The sequence below is a fragment of the Lampris incognitus genome, chromosome 16 (assembly GCF_029633865.1).
Source record: "Lampris incognitus isolate fLamInc1 chromosome 16, fLamInc1.hap2, whole genome shotgun sequence".
Classification (NCBI taxonomy): Eukaryota; Metazoa; Chordata; class Actinopteri; order Lampriformes; family Lampridae; genus Lampris; species Lampris incognitus.
The window spans coordinates 14,198,204-14,220,602 of record NC_079226.1 but is presented as its reverse complement, the minus strand read 5'-3'; the positions used below and the strand labels follow the sequence as shown (position 1 = coordinate 14,220,602).

At 44.9% G+C, this 22,399-nt stretch overlaps 1 protein-coding gene across 1 annotated transcript; it reads right to left on the bottom strand.

Annotated features, from left to right (window-relative positions):
* Positions 1-297: 297 nt before the first annotated feature.
* On the bottom strand, positions 298-1,377 carry ccr6b (chemokine (C-C motif) receptor 6b). The gene has a single exon (XM_056295352.1). The coding sequence runs from the start codon at positions 1,375-1,377 to the stop codon at positions 298-300; it is 1,080 nt and encodes a 359-aa protein (XP_056151327.1).
* Positions 1,378-22,399: the final 21,022 nt, after the last annotated feature.

Sequence of the window (22,399 nt, the reverse complement as noted above, 5' to 3'; positions counted from 1 at the left end):
CATTTTATTCCCATTAAATTTATGATAAGCTCATATATCACAGGAAACCTAAAAAGAGCAGTTCAAGCATTAAGATCAAGCTGTAAGCACATAAAACCTCAGGTGAACTGCAGTATTTTATCATTCTTGCAGACAGTTTAACGCCTTTATCATTTATATGTCATCTTTTGACTCAAACATTTTTCCGTTTTGTATTGTTTGTGTGTATGAGAGGCTATGTTTAAGATTAAAGGCTGGTTAAACAGAAGAACTCCCCCTAGCTATGTATTGGCTTGTGAGCTGTGACCCTCGGCATCTTCATGCAGTGAATGATGACCCGTTGTCATTGCTGGCTCCATCCGAGGACTTGTGGGCCGAGACGTACATATCAGATGTCCCGCATGATGTGCGACCAGAGTAGATGTACCTCCTTCCGAGACACCACAGATCATTCAGTGCTTTCTGGAAGTGGTTCCTGAACTTTGCCCCGATGAAAGCATAGAGGAATGGATTGAGACAGCAATGGAGGTAGGCCACACTCTTGGTGACGGCCAGGACTCGGAGTTTTATCTTCTCGGCCCTACAACCCCTCTCCTTAAACAGGGAGAGCGTGTGGGTCAGCAGGGCTGTGTTGTACGGCAGGTGGCAGATGATGAAGACCACCACCACCACCAAAATAACACGGATTGCCTTATGCTTGTGGCCACTCTGTGTCCCCAGCAGGGTGTATACAATGCTTGAGTAGCACAGCATCATGACCAAAAGAGGCAGGGCGAACCCAATGGAAACTTGAAGGCTGGGCAGCAGCACCTTCATCAGCTTCGCAGTTTTGTTTCCATTGAAATGCAGTTGACAGTTGACAGTCACAGCCCCGGTCCCCAAGTCCAGCTCTTCAAAGCCTTCACTGTAGATGACCGTAGGGAGAGATAAAGCTGTGGCTAGCACCCAAATGGCCAAGCAGATAAGGCGGGAGTAGATCAAGGCCTTTGAGCGAGCCCCGAAGGAGCGTCTAGCCTGGACTATAGCAACATACCGGTCGCCGCTGACACAGGCTAGCAGCAGCATGCCACTGTAGAGATTGATGCTGTAGGCCCCCTGTAGCATTTTGCAAGCCATGGAGCCCATCGACCACCCGTGGGACTCATTGTGTACAATCAGAGGGAGAGCTACCACAAAGAGCAGGTCTGACAGAGCCATGTTAAAGAGATAGATGTCAGTCATTGTCTTGGTTCTCTTGTAGAATGCGTATGTGACAATAACAAGCACGTTGCCAATTAGGCCGACGGCACAGATGATGGAATGAATGTAGCTTTGTATAACGGTTTGCATTGGAGCAGGGTCAAGGTTGCAAAATTCAACATCTGGCTCTCCCTCATAGTCTGGATATTCTGTTGTCATGTTTTAATTCTGTAGAAGGAAAAGAAAATCATTAGAACAAAACGGGGTATCTTTATTGTACACTCGGTGTGAGGAAAACAGATTGACGTTGGAAAAAAATAGTAATCGAAGGGCGCCTGTTCATGCAAAATACAAAATACATATCATCCCAGCTCGAGAAAAAGATAACGCCATGGCTGAGAGCTATGATAATGTTAAAACGTCTTTTCAGCAAGAAGAAGAAGAAAGCAAAAAATTCGACGTGCAAGTTCAACCGTTCCTCTGGTTGTGACTGCCCTATTTTCAGCTCTACTTCTACAACCAGCCAATGCACACATCAGGTCATTGTAGGTGGTTGAGCGTTCACGGTCTGATCTCTGCAACTGATGAGATTCTTATCAGCATCACAACAGTGCTCCATTCGCTGCTTCAAACCGACGTCTGAACGATTTAACTTTCGCATAGACGCTCAGATGTGGTGGTGGGAATGCTAACCAGGTCATTAAAATGACAGCGAAGTAACAGGCTGAGTTACAGCCAAGATGTTGGAGAAAGACAAACAAAAGACAACTTGAGGATGTACATCCAGTGATAACAGCGGAATCCTTTTGCACCAAAATGCCAAAAAAGGAAAAAAGAAGAGAAAAGGAGATTCGTCGGGTTTAGTTAATGTCAGTGGCACAAAAAAAAAAAAAATCAAACGTGCATTAAAAGGAAAAACAATTGCATGAAAAGGGATTTCATGAATTTGAATTTGCACTTTGCAATTTATGGTGAGGGTTGCGCGCAAAGAAAATGTGCAACCGTCATTTTTCAAGCGCATCTTTGATTGATTTTAAGAAACAAGCCAAGCTTTCCTGTTGCTGAGCGCTCGAGAATAAGATCTCTCTCTCTCTCTCTCTCTTTTGTTTGTCAAAAGCAGTTTCACTTCTCGATAGTGGCAAGGCCTATTAAGTGGAAATGTCACACATTCTTCATTAAGGGAAGTATTGTGTTTACCAGTTGGGGAAGATGCTGAAATGGGTTTGGAACAGAGCACAAACTGATTGGCCTCAGGTCCATGCTTAAAAGATGATGTAAGTGAGGGCTATTTTCTGAATTCTACAGCCGTGCCGCCACAGCGTTCTCTCTGGCTCCTGATGACATTATCTGTGAAGATGTCGATCCGCTCAAGAGCTTTCAGAAACTGCCACAGACTCGTCTTGTCAAAGGAGCGTCGATGTGCGGAGGCTCGTGAAGATAAATAGTGCTCCTACGGGTTTTACAAGGAAGTTTTCAGACAATTTGCCGTGACCAAAATATATCGTGTGCACTTACTTACCGGTGAGAAACAAGTCCTGCCGAGAACTCAGAGCTGCCTAGATTGTGATCCTCAGAGCATGCCTCCTCGAAAGGAAAAGGGCCGGTTCTCGATCACCTCAGTCTGACAGACAAGTCAAAGGAAAGAAACGTTAAAAGGTGTTATGACTTTGCTCAGGTTTCGCACACGCACACACACACACACACTGCAGAATCACTATGAACCACTCACTTGCAAATGCTGTGACAGGATCTGCTGCGGCGTGGTGCACTTGAACGATTATCCTGCTTTCCGCCTCGCCACCTGTTTAGAGCAATAACTCTTACCCGATAGGTTTCATTCTGCACTCGGGCAGCCCCTTTCTGTGCACAACCAGTGCCCTCAGGAAGTATCCTTCCCCTTTTCACCTTTTCTTTCCTTTCGTTTTTTTTTTTAATGCACTGAAATGATTTGTGGTTTTTGACACACTCAACAGATTTGTGAAACAAAACAAAAAATCTCAGCTAGTTATTTCAAATTTGAGCTTTTATGGGTTACATAGCCTCACAGCAAGAAGGTCCTGGGTTCAAACCCCCGGGGTCGTCCAACGTTGGGGGTCATCCCGGGTCGTCCTCTGTGTGGAGTTTGCATGTTCTCCCCCGTGTCTGTGTGGGTTTCCTCCGGGGGCTCCGGTTTCCTCCCACAGTCCAAAGACATGTAGGTCCGGTGAATCGACCGTACTAAATTGTCCCTAGGTGTGTGTGTGTGTGTGTGTGTGTGTGTGTGTGTGTGTGTGGGTGTGTGTGTGTGTGGGTGTGTGTGTGTGTGTGTGTGTGTGTGTGTGTGGGCCCTGTGATGGCCCGGCGGCCTGTCCAGGGTGTTTCCCCGCCTGCCGCCCAATGACTGCTGGGATAGGCTCCAGCATCCCACGACCTGACTTCGGATAAGTGGCTTGGATAATGGATGGATGGATGGATGGGTGGATGGATGGATGGATGGACGGATGAATGGATGGATGGATGGACGGATGAATGGACGGATGAATGGATGGGTGACATACTCTTGGCGAGCTGTCCTCGCGAGTAAGAATATCGTTCTTAAGTGACGTGCTTGGTCAAATATTTGTTAAATAAGACAGACGGATAGATAAATTAACACTTTCCAGCTCAGTGTTATTTTCTAAGCATAGGAAAATTATTTATGTTTAGTTCACATGCGGAAAACAGCCAGATAGGATAAACAAACATCTGGGAGGAAATGAAGATTTCATATGGCACCATGGGGGATGGAAATGTCATTGTTCACCTTAACACGAACAACAGAGTTTTAAACTTCGTATCCGCTACCCACATTCATGGAGACATTAGCTTTGGCCCTGTCATAAAGACAGACTCTATGTGGGGAGGAGCCCTGAACTTTTGGGCCCCGGTGTAGCAACAGTTGTGGCTTCAGGGAGCGCGACAGCGTGCATTACGAGGCTGTGTAAGGCCTTCGCCTTCGCGCAAACGCAACCGAAGAGCAGCTGATCAGGTAATCCAGCCACGCACCACGGCAGTTTGCTGTAAGAAATATCACCATCTCTTCTATCATAACTGGACATAACTCGGTTGATAGGTTTGCACTATGAAAATAATTTCCTTTCTGCAAGAATACCGAGAAGATGAATTACTGTACAAACAAGTACTGATCGTTTTCCAGTGATGATAATGGTGGCACCGAAGAAGAGTGTGCTGGAGGTGAGGAGAGTGTCGCACAGAGGGATGGGTACGAAGCTGGAAATCGAGGGTGTATTGATGAATGACATCAGCGCATATGCCCCGCAAGTCGGGTGTGAGATGGAAGAGAAAGAAGAATTTTGGAGTGAGTGGGATGAAGTGGTGGAGAGGGTAGCCAAGGAGGAGAGAGTGGTGATTGGAGTGGGCTTCAGTGGGCATGCTGGTGAAGGGAACAGAGGTGATGAGGAGGTGATGGTGTCAAGGAGAGGAATGTGGAAGGACAGATGGTGGTGGACTTTGTGAAAAGGATGGAAATGGCCGTGGTGCATACATATTTCAAGAAGAGGGGGGAACACAGGGTGACGTGTAAGAGTGGAGGAAAGTGCACACAGGTGGACTATATCTCATGTAGGAGGTGCGACCTGAAAGAGATTGGAGACTGCAAGGTGGTGACAGGGGAGATCGTAGCTAGGCAGCATCGGATGGTGGTCTGTAGGATGACTTTGGAGACCAGGAAGAGGAAGAGAGTGAAGGCAGAGCCAAGGCTCAAATGGTGGAAGCTGAAGAAGGAAGACTGTTGTGTGGAGTTCAGGGAGGAGTTAAGACAGGCCCTGGGAGGAGCATCCAGGTGGCGTAGCGGTCTGTTCTGTTGCCTACCAACACTAGGATCGCCGGTTCGAATCCCCGTGTTGCCTCTGGCTCAGTCGGGCGCCCCTAAAGACACAATTGGCCGTGTCTGCGGGTGGGAAACTGGATGTGGGTATGTGTCCTTGGTCACTGCACTAGCACCTCCTCTGGTCGGTTGGGGGGAGGGAGAACTGGGGGGAATAGCGTGATCCTCCCATGCGTTACGTCCCCTGGTGAAACTCCTCACTGTCAGGGGAAAAGAAGCGGCTGGCGACTCCACATGTATCGGAGGAGGCATGTGGTAGTCTGCAGCCCTCCCCGGCTCGGCAGAGGGGGTGGAGCAGAGAGTGGGCTAGTTGGCCAAGTAAAATAGGGAAGAAAAAGGGGAAGAATAAAAGACAGACACTAGGTGGCAGTGAAGAGTTGCCGGATGGCTGGAGAAATAGTGACAGAGACAGCTAGGAAGGTACTTGGTGTCATCTGGACAGGGGAAGGAAGACAAGGAGACTTGGTGGTGGAATGAGGAAGTATAAGAGAGAGAGATGGGAAAAGAAGAAGCGGGATAGTCAGAGAGATGAGGAAAGTTGACAGGAGTACAAGGAGATGCGGCGTAAAGCAAAGAGAGAAGCGGTGAAGGCAAAGGAAAGGGCGCATGGTGAGTTGTATGAGAGGTTGGACACTGAGGAAGGAGAAAAGAACTTGTGATTGGCTAGACAGAGGGACCGAGCTGGGAAGGATGTGCAGCAGGTTAGGGTGATGAAGGATAGAGATTGAAATGTGCTGACAAGCGAGGAGAGTGTGTTGACAAGGTGGGAGGAGTACTATGAGGGGCTGATGAATGAAGAAAATGAGAGAGAGCAAAGGTTAGATGATGTGGGGATAGTGAATCAGGAAGTGCAGTCGATTAGAGGAGGAAGTGAGGGCAGCTATGAAGAGGATGAAGAGTGGAAAGGCGGTTGGTCCAGATGACATACCTGTGGAGGCATGGAGGTGTTTTTATTAGAGATGGCAGTGGAGTTTTTAACTAGATTGTTTAACACAATCTTGGAAGGTGAGAGGATGCCTGAGGAGTGGAGAAGAAGCATACTGGTACTGATCTTCAAGAATAAGGGTGATGTGCAGAGCTGTAGCAACTACAGAGGTGTAAAGTTGATCAGCCACAGCATGACGATATGGGAAAGAGTAATAATAGAAGCTAGGTTAAGAGGAGAGGTGATGATTAGTGAGCAGCAGTATGGTTTCATGTCAGGAAAGAGCACCACAGATGCGATGTTTGCTTTGGGATGTTGATGGAGAAGTATAGAGAAGGCCAGAAGGAGTTACATTGTGTTTTTGTGTATTCAGAGAAAACATATGACAGGATGCCGAGAGAGGAGGTGTGGTATTGTATGAGGAAGTCAGGTGTGGCAGAGAAGTGTGTAGTATTGGTGCAGGATATGTATGAGAGCAGTGTGACAGTGGTGAGGTGCATGGTAGGAATGACAAATGGGTTCAAGGTGGAGGTGGGATTACATCAAGGATCGGCTCGGAGCCCTTTCTCGTTTGGAATGGTGATGGACAGGTTGACGGACGAGGTCAGGCAGGAGTCTTCGTGGACTATGATGTTTGCGGATGACATGGTGATCTGTAGTGAGAGTAGGCAGCAGGTTGAGGAGAGCCTGGAGAGGTGGAGGTATGCACTGGAGAGAAGAGGAATTAAAGCCAGTTGGAGCAAGACAGGATACATATGTGTGAATGAGAGGGAGGACAGCAGAATGGTGAGGATGCAAGGAATATTGGTGACAAAGATGGGTGAGTTTAAATACTTGGGGTCAACTGTTCAAAGTAACGGGGAGTGTGGAAGAGAGGTGAAGAAGAAAGTGCAGGCAGGCTGGAGTGGGTGGAGAAGAGTGTCAGGAGTGATTTGCGACAGAAGGGTACCGGCAGGAGTCAAAGGGAAGGTGTACAAGATGGTAGTGAGACCAGCTATGTTATATGGTTTGGAGACAGTGGCACTGACAAAAAGACAGGAGGTGGAGCTGGAGGTGGCAGAGTTGAAGATGGTAAGATTTTCACTGGGAGTGACGAAGAAGGACAGGATTAGGAACGATTATATTAGAGGGACAGCTCAGGTTGGACGATTTGGAGACAAAGCAAGAGAGGCAAGATTGAGATGGTTTGGACATGTGTGGACGAGAGATGCTGGGTATATTGGGAGAAGGATGCTGAATATGGAGCTGCCAGGGAAGAGGAAAAGAGGAAGGCCAAAGAGGAGGTTTATGGATGTGGTAAGTGAGGACACACAGGTGGCTGGCGTGACAGAGGGAAGATGCAGAGGACAGGAAGAAATGGAAATGGATGAGCCACTGTGGCGACCCCTAACAGGAACAGCCAAAAGTGGTAGTAGTAGTAGTAGTAGTAGTAATCTTTTTTCTTGTCTTTCATCATGAAGCTCTTTGTGACCCTGTCTGTGAAATGTGCTGTATAAATAAGTGTTGCTTACTTGTCTATTGAAAATTGTGATAGTACAACACATTACTGGAGAGAAATTACCACTTATTTCCAATGGTGTCAAATGGCATCACAGCTGTTGTTTAGCACAAAAAGAGATCCCACAAAAATGGAACATAATTCAAATGAACGGCCAGTAATGATCAAAACCTCCTCTGTACAATAACTTAAAATTAGAGTTGTGTTTAAATCCTGATTATGATTCTTGACCATGGTATCTCTGAAGCTTCCCCAGCTGGTTTAACCATCAGTGGCTCTTGAGACACGGGAGTTGGTAAATAGGGCTCTAGGTCCTGCCTGTCCTCCAGATGACCAGTAGATGGAGCTATAAGGCATAGTTAATGTTTCCTTCTGTGTGGGCCCGTGGTAATTTGATTTTGGACTGAGTCTGAGAGAAGTGGCGTCACACTGCTGATAAGGTAATATTACCAGTTGACTTGAATTACGTTGTAGTTAGTGCGACCCCCCCCCCCCCACTAAAACACAGGCTAGGACGACCCTGCTATTTTCTCCCTTTCTCTTATGAGTGCAGCCCACTGCCGAATATCATATGATGGGTCAGTTTATATCATATTGTAACGGGCATGGATAAGAAGACACGCTGGCCGCTGGCTGGCGGGTTTAGCCCTTTAGTCGAGCGGTTAGCGATGTCTCCTGCGGTGCGGGCGATACAGGTTCGCGTCCCGGCCGCGGCAACTCCTGTGGTTGCCCCCCCGAATTCGCTACAATATATAAAAAAATCTGGGAAAACACCGTTATTTGAATAACCATCACCTGCAGAATCCCACATATCAGGCTGCCTGTCTTGGGCAAACTGCACATGCAGTTGCTCCAACAGACACAAACAAACGACCTTTTTAACTTTCCTTCACTTTTAACCTCTATCTCTGTTTTAATATTTCATATTTATCATGATGCACGCTCTCGATTTCCCCCCCCTCCTTTCATTTCCTGTTGTTGCACTTTTAAATGGCCTTTTGTTTGCTGATCTTCGCTTGTGTTTGTTTAAATTCGTCCGCTTCTTTCAAAAAAAGCACTTTGAACTATATTGTAGCGAATTCGGGGGACAACGCAACCACAGGAGCTGCCGCAGCCGGGAAGCGAACCCGTATCGCCCGCACCGCAGGAGACATCGCTAGACTAAAGGGTCAGACCCGCGAGCCAGCGTGTCTTCTTATCCATGCATGTTACAATATATATATATATACTAGCGCTTTTCATACGCAAGTTAACTTTACTAAAAAAAAGTTTGCAAAGTTTGTTATTATGCATTATTAAGCCTAAAAAAACAAAACGTGTAACATTTACAGAACACCAGGATTTCAAACCACGCCGAGCTCTGTGGGACCCGGAAGTGGAGGGCTGATACTTTTTTTTTCTTTTTTAACTCACCTGACGCGCGTCACCGGTGCGCGGGCACGACATCGTCATCCCAGCCGCTCCGCTGGTTACACCGGTGCCGTGCGCCCGCTGCGGCTTATCGAGCGCTACGACGGTTCCCAATCCGACGCGTGTCTCCGTCTGACTCCAGTGTCCGTTTCCCCGCCGCTCAGGAACATCGGGGCGGCTGTTGTCCCGCGCCGAGCGAGACACCATGAGTAAGTCCAGCACGCTGCGAGTGAAGGGGCTGTTTAAATCAAAATCGGTGGACAAAGAAAACAAAGAGTTTGCATCGGGGAACAAGTTGACGCGCGCTGGTTCTCTACGAGACGAGCCGTCGACCAGCCCCCGGGACAGGTCCCTGGCTTCCCCGGCGAGCCCCGGAGCCCTCAGCCCGCAGGACGCTGCCACCACCCCGGCTCACATTTTACCCGCCACCCCGAAAGACAAGAAAAAAAGACGGCTGCTCTCCTTCAAGCTGAAGCACAAGAAGAAATCCAAGCACAAAGACGGGGGTGATTTCTTCTTCCAAGACACCGATGAGCTGGACAGCTTCAACAACCAAACGTAAGTCTCAATAAACTCATGTTATTCTCAAGTGCCCCCCCCCCAGATTTGGGCCAAAGCGCACCAAGTTGCTCTAAATGCGAGTTATAGGCTTGTAGCCTTATTATGCATCATGTTCATAAACAGTGATTTTCTTTTGAAACTCGGTGTTAAGCTCATTTATTTTCTGTTAACATTTGGTTGATATGTTGCTTTTTTCCCAGTGAGGTGTAACAAAATTATGCTGGCTATTTCAGCCTAATGACTATACATTTGAAGACATGTTCGACATATCTGACGTACTTATTGCACGCCACATTCACATATAAGATGCCACCTCAGCCGTAGAGTAGCCCACTGGGTGTACCATACTTGCACCAGTAGTACCAGTGTTGGTCCTTGTGCTGCTAGTGCTTCCCAGTCTGCTGCAAGAGATGCAGGGTTGCACTGTGGTATAACACCTGGTAGAGTGACTGTTTCCCCCCCAGCAGTTTCTGATGACCAACAAGTGCTGTGTTGAGTTCCTGCTGAGCTAGTACAGTCATGCTATGGTTTTGTTATTCCAAAGTTGAAAGGTGAAGGTGATGAAAGAGACGGATAAAGTGACAGAATGTTTTGAAGTAGATTGAAAGAGGTGATGAAGTATGAAATGCAGTCTGAGAGCTTTTTTTTATTTTTAAGAAAGGAGGCAGGTTGAAGTTGCATTGCTCACAAATAAGTCATCTAATTTGACTTTCAAATAGGTGAGTCATCATATTTACTCTATACCCGTTTAAATATTAGATTGTGGTTGACTCACTGACTTATTTACCCCAGTTTCAAACATGTTCATGCAAACAAGCAACATGAGAGTGTAGGCGAGAGGAAAGTGCTTTTTAGATGCTCTCCAACAAGGCACCTGACCAAAGTTGGAATAGTACCTCCAGGAGCCCCTGCGCACTGAAGCTCATACCCTCCGGCCTCCCACCCACACCATGCCCACCCACCCCAGCCATTAAATCCAACCTTAATTATTTTGAGCTTCCAGTCAAGCTAGTATGTCAAATCACACACCTATTGATCAAAGGCTGAATAACCAGTTCAGCTGAGCAGGTATGCCTGTACAGGTTAATAGACCATGTACTGCAATTTCACTCACAAATCACAAAACAAGGAAACAGTGGGTTAAATCATCCCAAGGCAGTGTATGACTCTAGACTATGGGAACAACTGTGCTCACTGAAAACCACCCAAGCAGACAGCACGCCAGTTATTACTGATACATAATAATGTGACTGACTAGGAATAGGCTTACAAGGTAATCATACACCACAGCTGAATATAGGTTTCAAAATAAGGCTAACTAAATGAGCTTGGCAACGTCGCACAGAACTGCAAAAGCCAGCATATAATGAATTTGACAAACTGACTCCAACACAGTATAGCAGCATCACACCACAATGATACAATACACATGTTACGCAAACAGCACATCAAATAAACTCATCCACAAAATATGCAGCAACACACAAACACGACAGATAATACTAATACGCCAATAATAAGAATATTGGCCGGCACGGTGGCCCAGTGGTTAGCACTGTCACTGCACAGCAAGAAGGTCCTGGGTTCAAACCCCAGGGTTGTCCAACGTCGGGGGTCATCCCAGGTTGTCCTCTGTGTGGAGTTTGCATGTTCTCCCCCGTGTCTGCGCTGGGGTTTCTCCGGGTGCTCCTGTGTCCCCCACCATTAAAAAGACATGCATGTTAGGGTTAGTACTCTTGTCTGTGCCCCCGACTGAGGCATGGCAAGACTGCCCACTGCTCTTAGCTACACAGCTAGGATGGGTTAAATGTAGAGAGAAATTCACCCGTGGGGATTAATATAGTATAACAAAATTTTAAAAAAAATACTGCTCAATGCGCAGACAGCATAATCAAATAGAAGTTATTTCTTGACTTTTTCTTTGCAAACTCCGACCCAGCCCTCAAAATCCAACCGTGGATTACTGCAGCCGACGGTAGACGCTTCCAGCCTATCGTTACCACTCACTAGCTCGGCATCCTCTGTCGGAATGCCCTCTTCTTCACTTTGTTAGCTTTTTTGAAAACAGCTACCTATTAGTGGGACATTTTTTATTGTGGTCGCTTCTTTCACTTCCTTTTCCTTTCTTTTGGTGGCCTCGCTGGGCTTTTGGTTAACGCTGTCCATTTTCTGCTGCCTGGCAAATTTTCCTGCACACTTCTCAGTGACACAGCCTAACATAGTGGGATCAGGTAGAAATTAATTCCACTGTTTCTAACCTTGACTTGGCTTAAGAAAAACCGATCTTGAATCTGTGCAATGTAAGCCACCTGACCCCTATGCTCACCCACCTTGACCATTAGCCAATCTATACAGTGCATTGCCGTTTGCTCACCAGTCACCACCTGCTCAACCATCTCAGCAATAAAACAGTCAATCATGAGACTTAATTTTCCTGGAAACAGCTTTTATTTAATTCTGATTGGGTAATTATCAAGATCAAGAGAATGAGTCAAGCTTTGTGTCATATTTCTGTGGAGCCCGACATTGAAAAAAAAAAGTATACTTTTTTTCCTTCCAATCACAGAGGGCCCTTTGGCGCTTAGGGGTCCTTGAGCACGTGCCCAGATTGGCCATATGGTAGATGTGGCGGTGAACCTGACCACTAAATGCTCTGTTGTTGTTGCCAGCAGGCAAATGCCATGTAAAAATGAAGCAGTCATTTCCCCGAAAAACAGCATGCACGCTCAGTCAGCCTCCACTAAATAATTAAAGGTTAGCCAAAATAAGTGGATGGCTGGTCCAACTTGTAGTGAGGAAAGTTATACCGGAATTTTTCCCAGTTCTTACATCTGAACTGATGGTACTAGCTAGGTCATTACTACCATGATAGGACATGCATACAGATTTAGATTCATAATATTCTGTTTCTGTCCTTCTATAAAATGACTTGGGAAAATGGTCTTTGTAGTATGACTTAGCTAGTCTTATTTGTGTTGATGAGCGTATGTGTTGCACAGGAAGAGTAGCCGTTGCCTTGAGTAACAGCTAATGGGGATCTAAATAAATAAACAAAGTTAATCTAGATCTAACTGAATGACATGGCGTGTGCAAGGCCTACATATTTGAATACGGAGCTCAGAAACCTGCTGTGCCAGTTTGACACATTTTGCCCGCCTGCCCAATAAAACCAAGCCCAACTCACCTGCTGATAGCTGACTAAGACCGGGGTAAACAGAGCTAATCCATCTGACAGAGTAGTCACGTATGGTGTTTACTGAGAGAAGATTCCTTTACTCAGTTTTTTGTTCCTCTTCCCCAGCTAATTGCATATATAATTTTTCCCATACCTCTGAAAAAAATCATTTAAATTCACTGTAATCTGATATAGTCTGATCTGAACTAACCTGATATGATTTAATCAAATCAAATCTCATCTAATCTAATCTAATATAATCTACTAATCAAATCTATAGTTTAATGTAATCTAATCTAAGATTTCTTAATAAGAGTTACTGATGGATTTTGCGTTTACTGAGTTAACCTTAGTTTCATATTCATGTATGGCGTGAATCACATGCAACGGATTTTGAAAGCTAAATATCCTTGACATTTTGAAGTGAAATGAATAATTAGCGGTGAACAACTACACAATAATGTTTAACAGATTTGCTTTTACTGTATCATCATCATCATCAGTTCCGTAACCTATGGAGTTCGTAGGAGCACAGCTGATACCTCAACAAGTCGCTTCCACCGTTCCCTATCCATCGCAGCTCTCCCTGCCTCCACTACGCTCATCTGTAGCCATTCTCCGATGTTGTTTATCCAGGTTTTTCTCGGTCTTCCTCTCTTCCTAGTCCCTTCTAACAGGCCTTGCAGGATGTCCTTTGCAAGTGTCCTTCCTGTTTGGCAAACGTGTCCAAGCCAGTTTGATTTCCTTGTTTTTTTACCATTGTCAGTAAACTATTGTGGTGACCATTACTGTATCAGTGATTCAAAAATGGTCAGATCTCTTGGCAAGTCTTCTGTTGCAGGGCTTTGCAATTTGCCATTGTGTTGTCGTTTTTTTTTTTTTTTTAGAAAACAATGTGAATGATCCAAAGCGAGTTATCCTTGAACTTTTTTTGTACGCATGTGGTAAGTGATCTTTTTGTGGGATAGATGGCCAAACTTTGACTGGGAGTAAAGTGTTTATATTTTGTTGCGTGCAGCTTCTTTATCAGTGCAGTGCAAGAAAGTGAACAGAAACTTGTACAAATCTGCATTGAAACAGCGAACCTCTTTGTCTGGGCTACATGGATTTACAAATAGTTTGCACAAGAGCAACAAACATCCACACCGGGAAGAGCCCTTGGAGAAATGCTGTGTGTGCAGATGACAAAACGGACGTGTACACACACACACACACACACACACACACACACACACACACACACACACACACACATATAGTATATATAGATATAGATATATAGATATAGATATAGATAGCTATAGATAGATAGATAGATAGATAGATAGATAGATAGATAGATAGATAGATAGATAGATAGATAGATAGATAGATAGATAGATAGATAGATAGATAGATAGATAGATAGATAGATAGATAGATAGATAGATAGATTTTAGCATGGTTGTTTTCTTAAAACTTTTTTTCTCAAGTTAACTGGTTTGAGTTATGACATAATGCCCTTGTATTTCCAGGCCTGCAACTTGCTGGAATTCTACCAACTGTGGTGCTTAAAGGCTTGTACCGAGGCAGCAGGGAAACCAGAACAGCCTATTCACAGTTAGCAATAACAAGAAAAAGCATCTTCTGAGAAACCTTAAGGTTTTTTGTATCACACTTCTTTGACAGTTTGTGTTCAGGGGCGGGGGGGGGGACACACGCTTAGGCCTGTCGGTGCTCTCATGACTACATACAGTTTATTGAGAAATCCATAATTCACATTTCGTCACATACAAGTTACAAGTTAGATGCCTTGTTTTGTGCCACATCATGACCTAACTCAACAGTCAGATAAGCCTGTCACACCCTTAAGCAGAAGCTGAAGACAACCGGTCTTATAGTATTCCGATTATCCCCAAGGTATGTGAGGGTGTGGAGTGTGGAGGCCAAGAAATGTGTGGGTCACGTATCTTTGCACAACAATAGTGGTTTTCCCTTAGTGCTGCAGGGAGTTAAGGCATCCTTAAAGTCATAGCTCACGTTCTTATCAAGTTTGCCCTTATTTATGAGTATACTGACCATGACTCACCTACAACACCTGCCCAATTGCGTGGTGTTTGTGATGTAATTTGCTTCTCTGTATTGCATACTTTCCCGTATGGTTACCGTAGTGGATTCCTGTCAATTCAGTGCTGGGGTTGTTTGTCCTCCGAGTTGACACAGACCAATATATCAACTTGGCAGATGAATTCTGTGGCAGAGGGATTTGTTGTCCTCCGCATTAAAGGGATCAAGAGGAATAATGGAATGATGTTGATAAAAGTATATTGCGTTTTGATTTTTCCACAGATATCGATGTCATCTCAGCACTGCCATCTTCATGTAAAATTGTGCCGGTGATGGCCTCAAACGAGTTATAAAGCCTCCGTACCAACTCCATGACGTTGTTGTTGGGTGTTGTATTGTGCTGCTGCTGCTGCTGCTGCTGATGATGATGATAATGATGATGAGGAAGCTACATACATACATTTCACACATCATAGCTTCTTATTATGACAGCGGCTAGTTGGAAATGACAGAGGATCCATTGCTGGACTGGTGATGAATTTGCCGGGGAACGCAGAGGTGTAAAGATCACAGTAGTGATAACTAAATCCTCCAGACAGACAGCGGGATTTATAGGCTCAGCCTGTCTTTGATGTCTGCTGTGTGTGTGTGTGTGTGTGTGTGTGCGTGCATGCGCATGTGTGTGTATATGTCCACCCGCCACATCCATCCATCCATCCATCCATCCATCCATCTATCTATCTATCTATCTATCTATCTATCTATCTAGCCAGCTATCTATCTATCTTATCTACCCACATAGAAGACACATGGCCTGTATACAAGGAGACTCTGCCACCGCCATTCCTAGCCATCATTTGTGAAGATATACCGGCAAACCCACACACATGTGTACAGACACACACTGAATCTTAAGTGAGTGAAATTATTTCAGTAATTCACCACTGTTCAGGTCTCAACAGATCTCCTTTCTCAGAGAGAGCGTCACTTGTGCCCCAGTTGATCCCATTCTCCTACCGATCGAGAGTCATTCTTAAGGTATGCACTTAGCCAGCAAACCGGTGAGCTTTAGCTGTCTTCATACAGATCAGAAGATAAGGCGCATTTACTCTTCAGTCCATGTTCAACAAAGCCGGCCGGGGTCACTGACATGAACTGTAACTTACAGGCTCCCTTGACAAACACTGTCTCTCAGTCCTTAAATTGGACATGGTGCTTTGGAATGAAATTGAAGAAAAATTGATGTGGGTCTGTTTTGCAGGCACAAAACAGAGTGCAATTCAAGTGCATTGATGAAAGATGTAAAGGCAGATAAAGTAAAAGATGAAAGTGCACCTGTGAGTAGCAGTCAGTCTATCTATCTGTCTATCCATCTGTCTATCTATCTTATCTATAGTTCCTATACCTATACAAGTTGGCCCTGGAGATACAAGGGTGGGGGGTACTCAGGTTGTGACACAGTTGGCCTAAAGCAAATTCACACTATAAGAAGTCTTGGGAAGAAAAAAAAACCTGTTTCCAATGAACTCCCATAGAAGGCGTGTTGCTCTGGGTTGTAAATAACCATCGAGGCTGACTTGAGAACTTGTTATGTACTCATCCCTTCTAATGTTGGGTGATGTGGAAAATCTTATTATCACGACAATCACGGGGAAGTTTTCATATATATATGTATCAAGCATTTCAGACCTCATTTTGGGAGAAATTATAGGTGTAATGGATTCTGGTTCATTAATTTAGACAACAAGACTGTGTATCATGATACGACAATCATCATCATCATCGTCATTGTCCAAGTTTGATCCCAATACATTACGTACAATTCAAAGACGAAGTGTGCATATGTGAATTGTGTAGTGTGAATTATATTCTGTTGTAGTTTAATGTCAATTTTGAAACATTTACTCCACATTTACATTTTACGTTTACTCGTGTTAGCAGACTCGTTTATTCAAAGTGATTCACTAAAGTGTCACTGATTTGCAGATCGATTTGAATGTTACCAATGTTACATGGCCCACCAAAGCTATAATATTTTAATACTTGCCTTACATTCTTATCCCTGCTCAAGAATATAATTTCATTATCATTCCAACAAACCTATGGACTAGTTAGGACTCTACCAACTTGTATGAATACACAGATTTGTTTACAATTGCCATTAGCCCAAACCTAGTTTCTAGTTGGGCCACCACGAGCCTCCAGAACAGCTTCAGTGCTCCTTATCATAGTCTCTGAACTCTATTGGAGGGAGGAACACCATTGTTCCAAAAGATATTCCCTCATTTGGCGTTTGGATGATGGTGGTGGAGAGCGCTGTTTAACACGTCGGTCCAAAATCTCCCATGGTGTTCAGTTGGGTTGAGATCTGGTGACTGTGAAGGCCATCATTTTCATCCTCATCAAACCATTCAGTGACCTCTTGTGCCCTGTGGATGGAGGCATTGTCATCCTGGAAGAGACCACTTCCATCACGATAGAAAGGTTTATCATAGGGGTATCCGGGTGGCGTAGCAGTCTATTCCATGCCTACCAACACGGGGCTTGCCAGTTCAAATCCCTGTGTTACCTCCACCTTGGTCGGGCATCCCTACAGACACAATTGGCCATGACTGCGGGTGGGAAGCCAGATGTGGGTATGTGTCCGGGTTGCTGCACTAGTGCCTCCTCTGGTCGGTCGAGACGCCAGTTCAGAGAGGATGGGGAACTGGGGGGGAATAGGGTAATCCTCCCACGTGCTACGTCCCCCTGGTGAAACTCCTCACTGTCAGGTGAAAAGAAGCGGCTGGCGACTCCACATGTATTGGAGGAGGCATGTGGTAGTCTGCTGCCCTCCGTGGCTCAGCAGAGGAGGTGGAGCAATGACCGGGACGGGTTGGAGGAGTGGGGTAATTGGCCGGATACAGTTGGGGAGAAAAAAGGGGGGAAACCCCCCCCCTTCAAAAAAAGAAGAAATGTTTCATCATAGGATGAAGGTGATCACTCAGAATAACTTTGTATTGATTTCTAGTGACCCTTCCCTTTAAGGGGACAAATGAACCCAAACCATGCCAGGAAAATGTCCCCCATAGCATAACAGAGTCCCCGGACCCCCTCACTGTAAGTTCAAGCATTCAGGCCTTTCTGGTAATTTGTCACCCATCTGTAAATTTAGTCTTCATAGTTAGGTAAAGTTAGATGATCCTTGTGTATATCTGAAGATTGTTGTGCTGTAGTGTTGTTATTTTATGTTAAGTACACTGAGAGAGCCACGAAACCCATGTATGTGCAAACCTACATGGAAATTCCATGTATGTGCAAACCTACATGGCCAATAAACATGATTCTGATTCTGATGATGAACGTGAGCCACAGAAAGCAGAAATATATTCATTTTCCTAATTGGGCCAAGGCAAATTTTGAAAGAAACAAACTGAGTTTAACCAGTTAAAGCAACATATTTTGTTCAAAATGTTTGCTCGTGTCTTTAACAGAGTCCCTTTTTTGTGTGTGACAGAAGCATTCCTAAGCTGCATACTATGAGCATTGCTTTTTCAAACGACAGGACAAGATACTGCATATGTCAAGTCAAGTCAAGTTAATCTGTACACAGATTTGCCTCTGGCTCAGCAGAGCATCCCAGGCAACACTGCTGGCACAGGTCCAGGGCTTGGGAGCCGGCGGGGGTAATGTGTCTTGACATTGCTGTTAACAAGTCCTATAGGTGGTGGGGCAACTAGACAGCTGCGGATGCATCTGGGGGAAATAGCGTGCGCTTCTGCACGATATGTTTCATCGCCACCAGATGGCAGGTGAAAAAAGTGGTCAGCGACTCCAAACACATCAGAGGACATATAGGAACTGGGAAGTGCGCATGCCAAACTGGGAGAAAAGGAGAAGACTCCACCACACAAAAAAAAGAAGAAGAAGAAAAAAAAGTTTATTTGCATTCTCAGCTGGCTTTATAGTCACACACGGACAAATAAGTAGATACAGATGATGCAACACTCCACAGGAAAAACATGTTGGGAAAACATGGAGGAGAAACCTCAGGAAGAGCACTGGAGGAGAAGAGACCCCTGCTCCAGGATGGATAGGTGTGCGATAGACACCAAATGGGCATGAAGACCTTTCAGAAACATATTTAGAGATGAAATACTCAATGACTACGGCGACGCCATACAAAAAGGAAATGATACTTCTTTTTAGATTTTTCATGTGGGAAGTGAAAATAAAACACTTTTGGGCGGTGTAGTAGAATGTGACCCAGTGTAGGACTGAGGGTCCTTCCTTTTTTTTCTTCCTGTTAAAGGGTATTTTTTTTTTGGAAGTTGTTCCTTATCTGATGAGAGGGTCTAAGGACAGGATGTTGTGTTGCTGTAAAGCCCACTGAGACAAATTTGTAATTTGTGATATTGGGCTATGCAAATAAAACTGACTTGACTTGACTTGTCTTTACCTATCCACACAAAACCTGTTGAGATTTAAAGGCAGATTAAACATGCCGGAGTCATGAAAATACTTAAAGTACAAACGAACAAGGGTTTACACACGATAGTAGTTGCTGTTGGCTTCTGAGGACAGGTATTTCTGGTGATTATGGCAGCCAGGGTTACAAAATGCCACGTCTGGCTGTCATGTTGTGCTCCCACCACTACATCCACAGGAAGCTGAAACCACCGCTATCTACTCACATTTTACCAAGGACATTTTTACAGCTCGGTTGTGAAATTAATGCTACTTTTGTGTATTGAAATGCATCCAACATTTACACAGTAGTACATATGCACGTTTGGCAGACGTAGCAGCATTGGGGATAAGATAAAATAAGATAAGATGAACATTATTTATCCCTGTATGGACGTATTATGTATGGCTGTGCTATGTATTGTACAGCAGCAAGGCAGACTCAAACAGGGGGTTAATGCAGATTGTCGTTATACTCTGTTGTGTTGATGTATTCAGATGGGGTATAAGAGTAAATGTATTTCGTAAATGGTGCAAGGATTTTAATTTTTAATTTTTTGGGATTTTTTCTCCCTTCTTCTCCCCGATTGTAATCGGCCAATCACCCCACTCTCTGAGCTGTCCCGTTCACTGCTCCACCCCCTCTGCCAATCCGGGGAGGGCTGCAGACTACCACATGCCTCCTCTGATGCATGTGGAGCCGCCAGCTGCTTCTTTTCACCTGACAGTGAGGAGTTTTGCCAGGGGGACGTAGCACGTGGGAGGATCACACTATTCCCCCCAGTCCCCCTGAGCAGCTGCCCCGACCAACCAGAGGAGGCGCTAGTGCAGTGACCAGGACACATACCCACATCCAGCTTCCCACCCGCAGACTTGGCCATTTGTGTCTGTAGGGATGCCTGACCAAGCCGGAGGTAACACGGGGATTCGAACCAGCAATCCCCGTGTTGGAAGGCAACGGAATAGACCGCTGTGTTACCCGGACGCCCAGGAATTTCATTTTTCAACCTAGTGGGATTTGGTCCAAGTTGACTACTGAGAAAACATTCTCTTAAGTCTCCTTTGTATTGCCCTTAATTTGTTTTTGTCCAATTCACAAAACAATCTGAACTGCCCAAATTTGCTCTTATACATGAACCCTGAATGGTGAATGCCACTTGTTTTGTTACTTATTGTGCTTGCCGGCGAACTTAACAAGAGAATAGCTAATGCCTCAAAAAGATCACATAAGAATCTGGAATCAGGGATACTTTTAAATGAAATATCGTTTTCCCCAGCCCACAGCAGTGCAACATGAAGACAAAAACACATATCCAAAAATTACAAGAACATGTATATCAAACTACCAACAAAAAAAATCACTGTCCAAGAGAACAAACACAGGATGACTGTTGGAACTGCCGGTCTGCGTGGGCTAGCAGTTAGCTTAGCCTGCCCCGCTTCCTCATCCTGTCAGATCGCCCGCGGTGTTTCCTCCTCGGGCACCTGATACTCCAGTGCTACGCGCAAGAAAAAAATGTGAGCAATTGCAAAATGTGAAGACAGTGGTGAATGCCACAAGATTCCTTTAATAGTTCTTATACTCGCTTTAAGCACAGATCTGTGTACAAACAACAGTTGCATAAGGCCCATCGTGTACAAGCACTTAGGCCAACTGAAACAGATGTCACCAGATCGTTTGGATCGCTATTAAAAACCTGTCATGGCAATTCATCCTCACCGCATTCCAACCACAGTGAATGAGTGAAATTTGAAACAAGCGTGGCTACTGTCTGCTGCTGTTTATTCAACCACTTAAAATAGAATCAGTTTCGTATTGTTCTACTTTTCCAATGGGTTTTGGATTAGTTAGTGCCTAAAGCTACAAATAATGCTACCATACTGGTTGCATTAGGATCCCTCCTAGTTACTAATGGTACTGCTACGTATGTATGCAGCACCTCCATAACTGGATGTCTGAAATACTTCTGCAAAACCAACACGTATTAGCAATTGCAACTACTATTGTGAAAGTATGATTAGCAATGGTTCCACTGTAGGCTGGGGCATTATCAAGGTGTTACGGTATACCAGGGTATACAGAGCTGGTTGCGTATATGCAGGAGGACGCCATCCATATGGAGGCAAACCCGCTTTAGTGGTGGACATTAAATGAAATGCGCTTGCCGTTGTTGTTCAGGGGGCCCCGCAAATACCTCTGTATATGAGCTTCAAGTGCAGCATCTGAGGGAATATGCGGCACAGCAGGGACCACGGTTGACCCCACAACACTCTCAACTGAAGCCAGACTAAGTAAACATGCTTTCTTCTTGACAAAGGACCGACATGATTGAGGTCCGCATTAGATGTGCCAAACCAAATGATGTGCCATTTAATTGCTTTTTCCTATTAGGCTACAAACCAGCCATAGGCCTACTTGTAGGCCAAGGATTTAATTTTTAATTAAATTATTCAGCCTTTGTATTTGTGTAGGCAGGGCCTAAGTTTCTATCTTTCTTGTTCAGCCATTAGCCTAAATTATTTTTATTAGGCTTGCCAATTGTATTTTCCCTTGTTAATAGGCCAGCATGGAGCTATAATAGGCCTATTAGGCCAACTTATTTTGTTTGAGACCACCTTTAACTGAATATGTTACAGGCTTGCTCATAACAGTGTTCATTCTGTTGGTTTCATTTTCATTCTCTATTGAGAACAATTGTGAATGACTGTGCATGTGAACAACGTTATCTGAAACATAGAAGTTGCAACTGTTATTCTTACCGATGGAAAATGAAAAATATGAAGTGAAATGAATTTATTACAACAGGGAACTTAGCCAACAGAAGAATTATTTGGAGGTAGTAAAGAAATAATTGGCTGCTCATTTCTGCTCTGCAGCAGACTAGATATGGAATCATGAAAATCTTACCGCATGTGACTTTATCTTGAGATGACTTCTTCCAGCTACAAAAGCAGCTTATCGGCCACATCATCTCCATTCAGCCCACTGATGTGTCGTTATCTGCCGCACAGCAATGTGTGTCATCTAGCAAGGTATGCTGAATCTATGGAATAAGTGTGCTTATTTCCCATTTAGTCTTTACCCCCCCCCCTTTTCTCCCCAATTGTATCCGGCCAATTACTTCACTCTTCCGAGTCGTCCCGGTCACTGCTCCACCCCCTCTACTGATCCGGGGAGGGCTGCAGACTACCACATGCCTCCTCTGATACATGTGGAGTCGCCAGCCACGTCTTTTCACCTGACAGTGAGGAGTTTCACCAGGGGGACGATCACATTATTACCCCCAGCCCCCCCCCCCGAACAGGCGCCCTGAC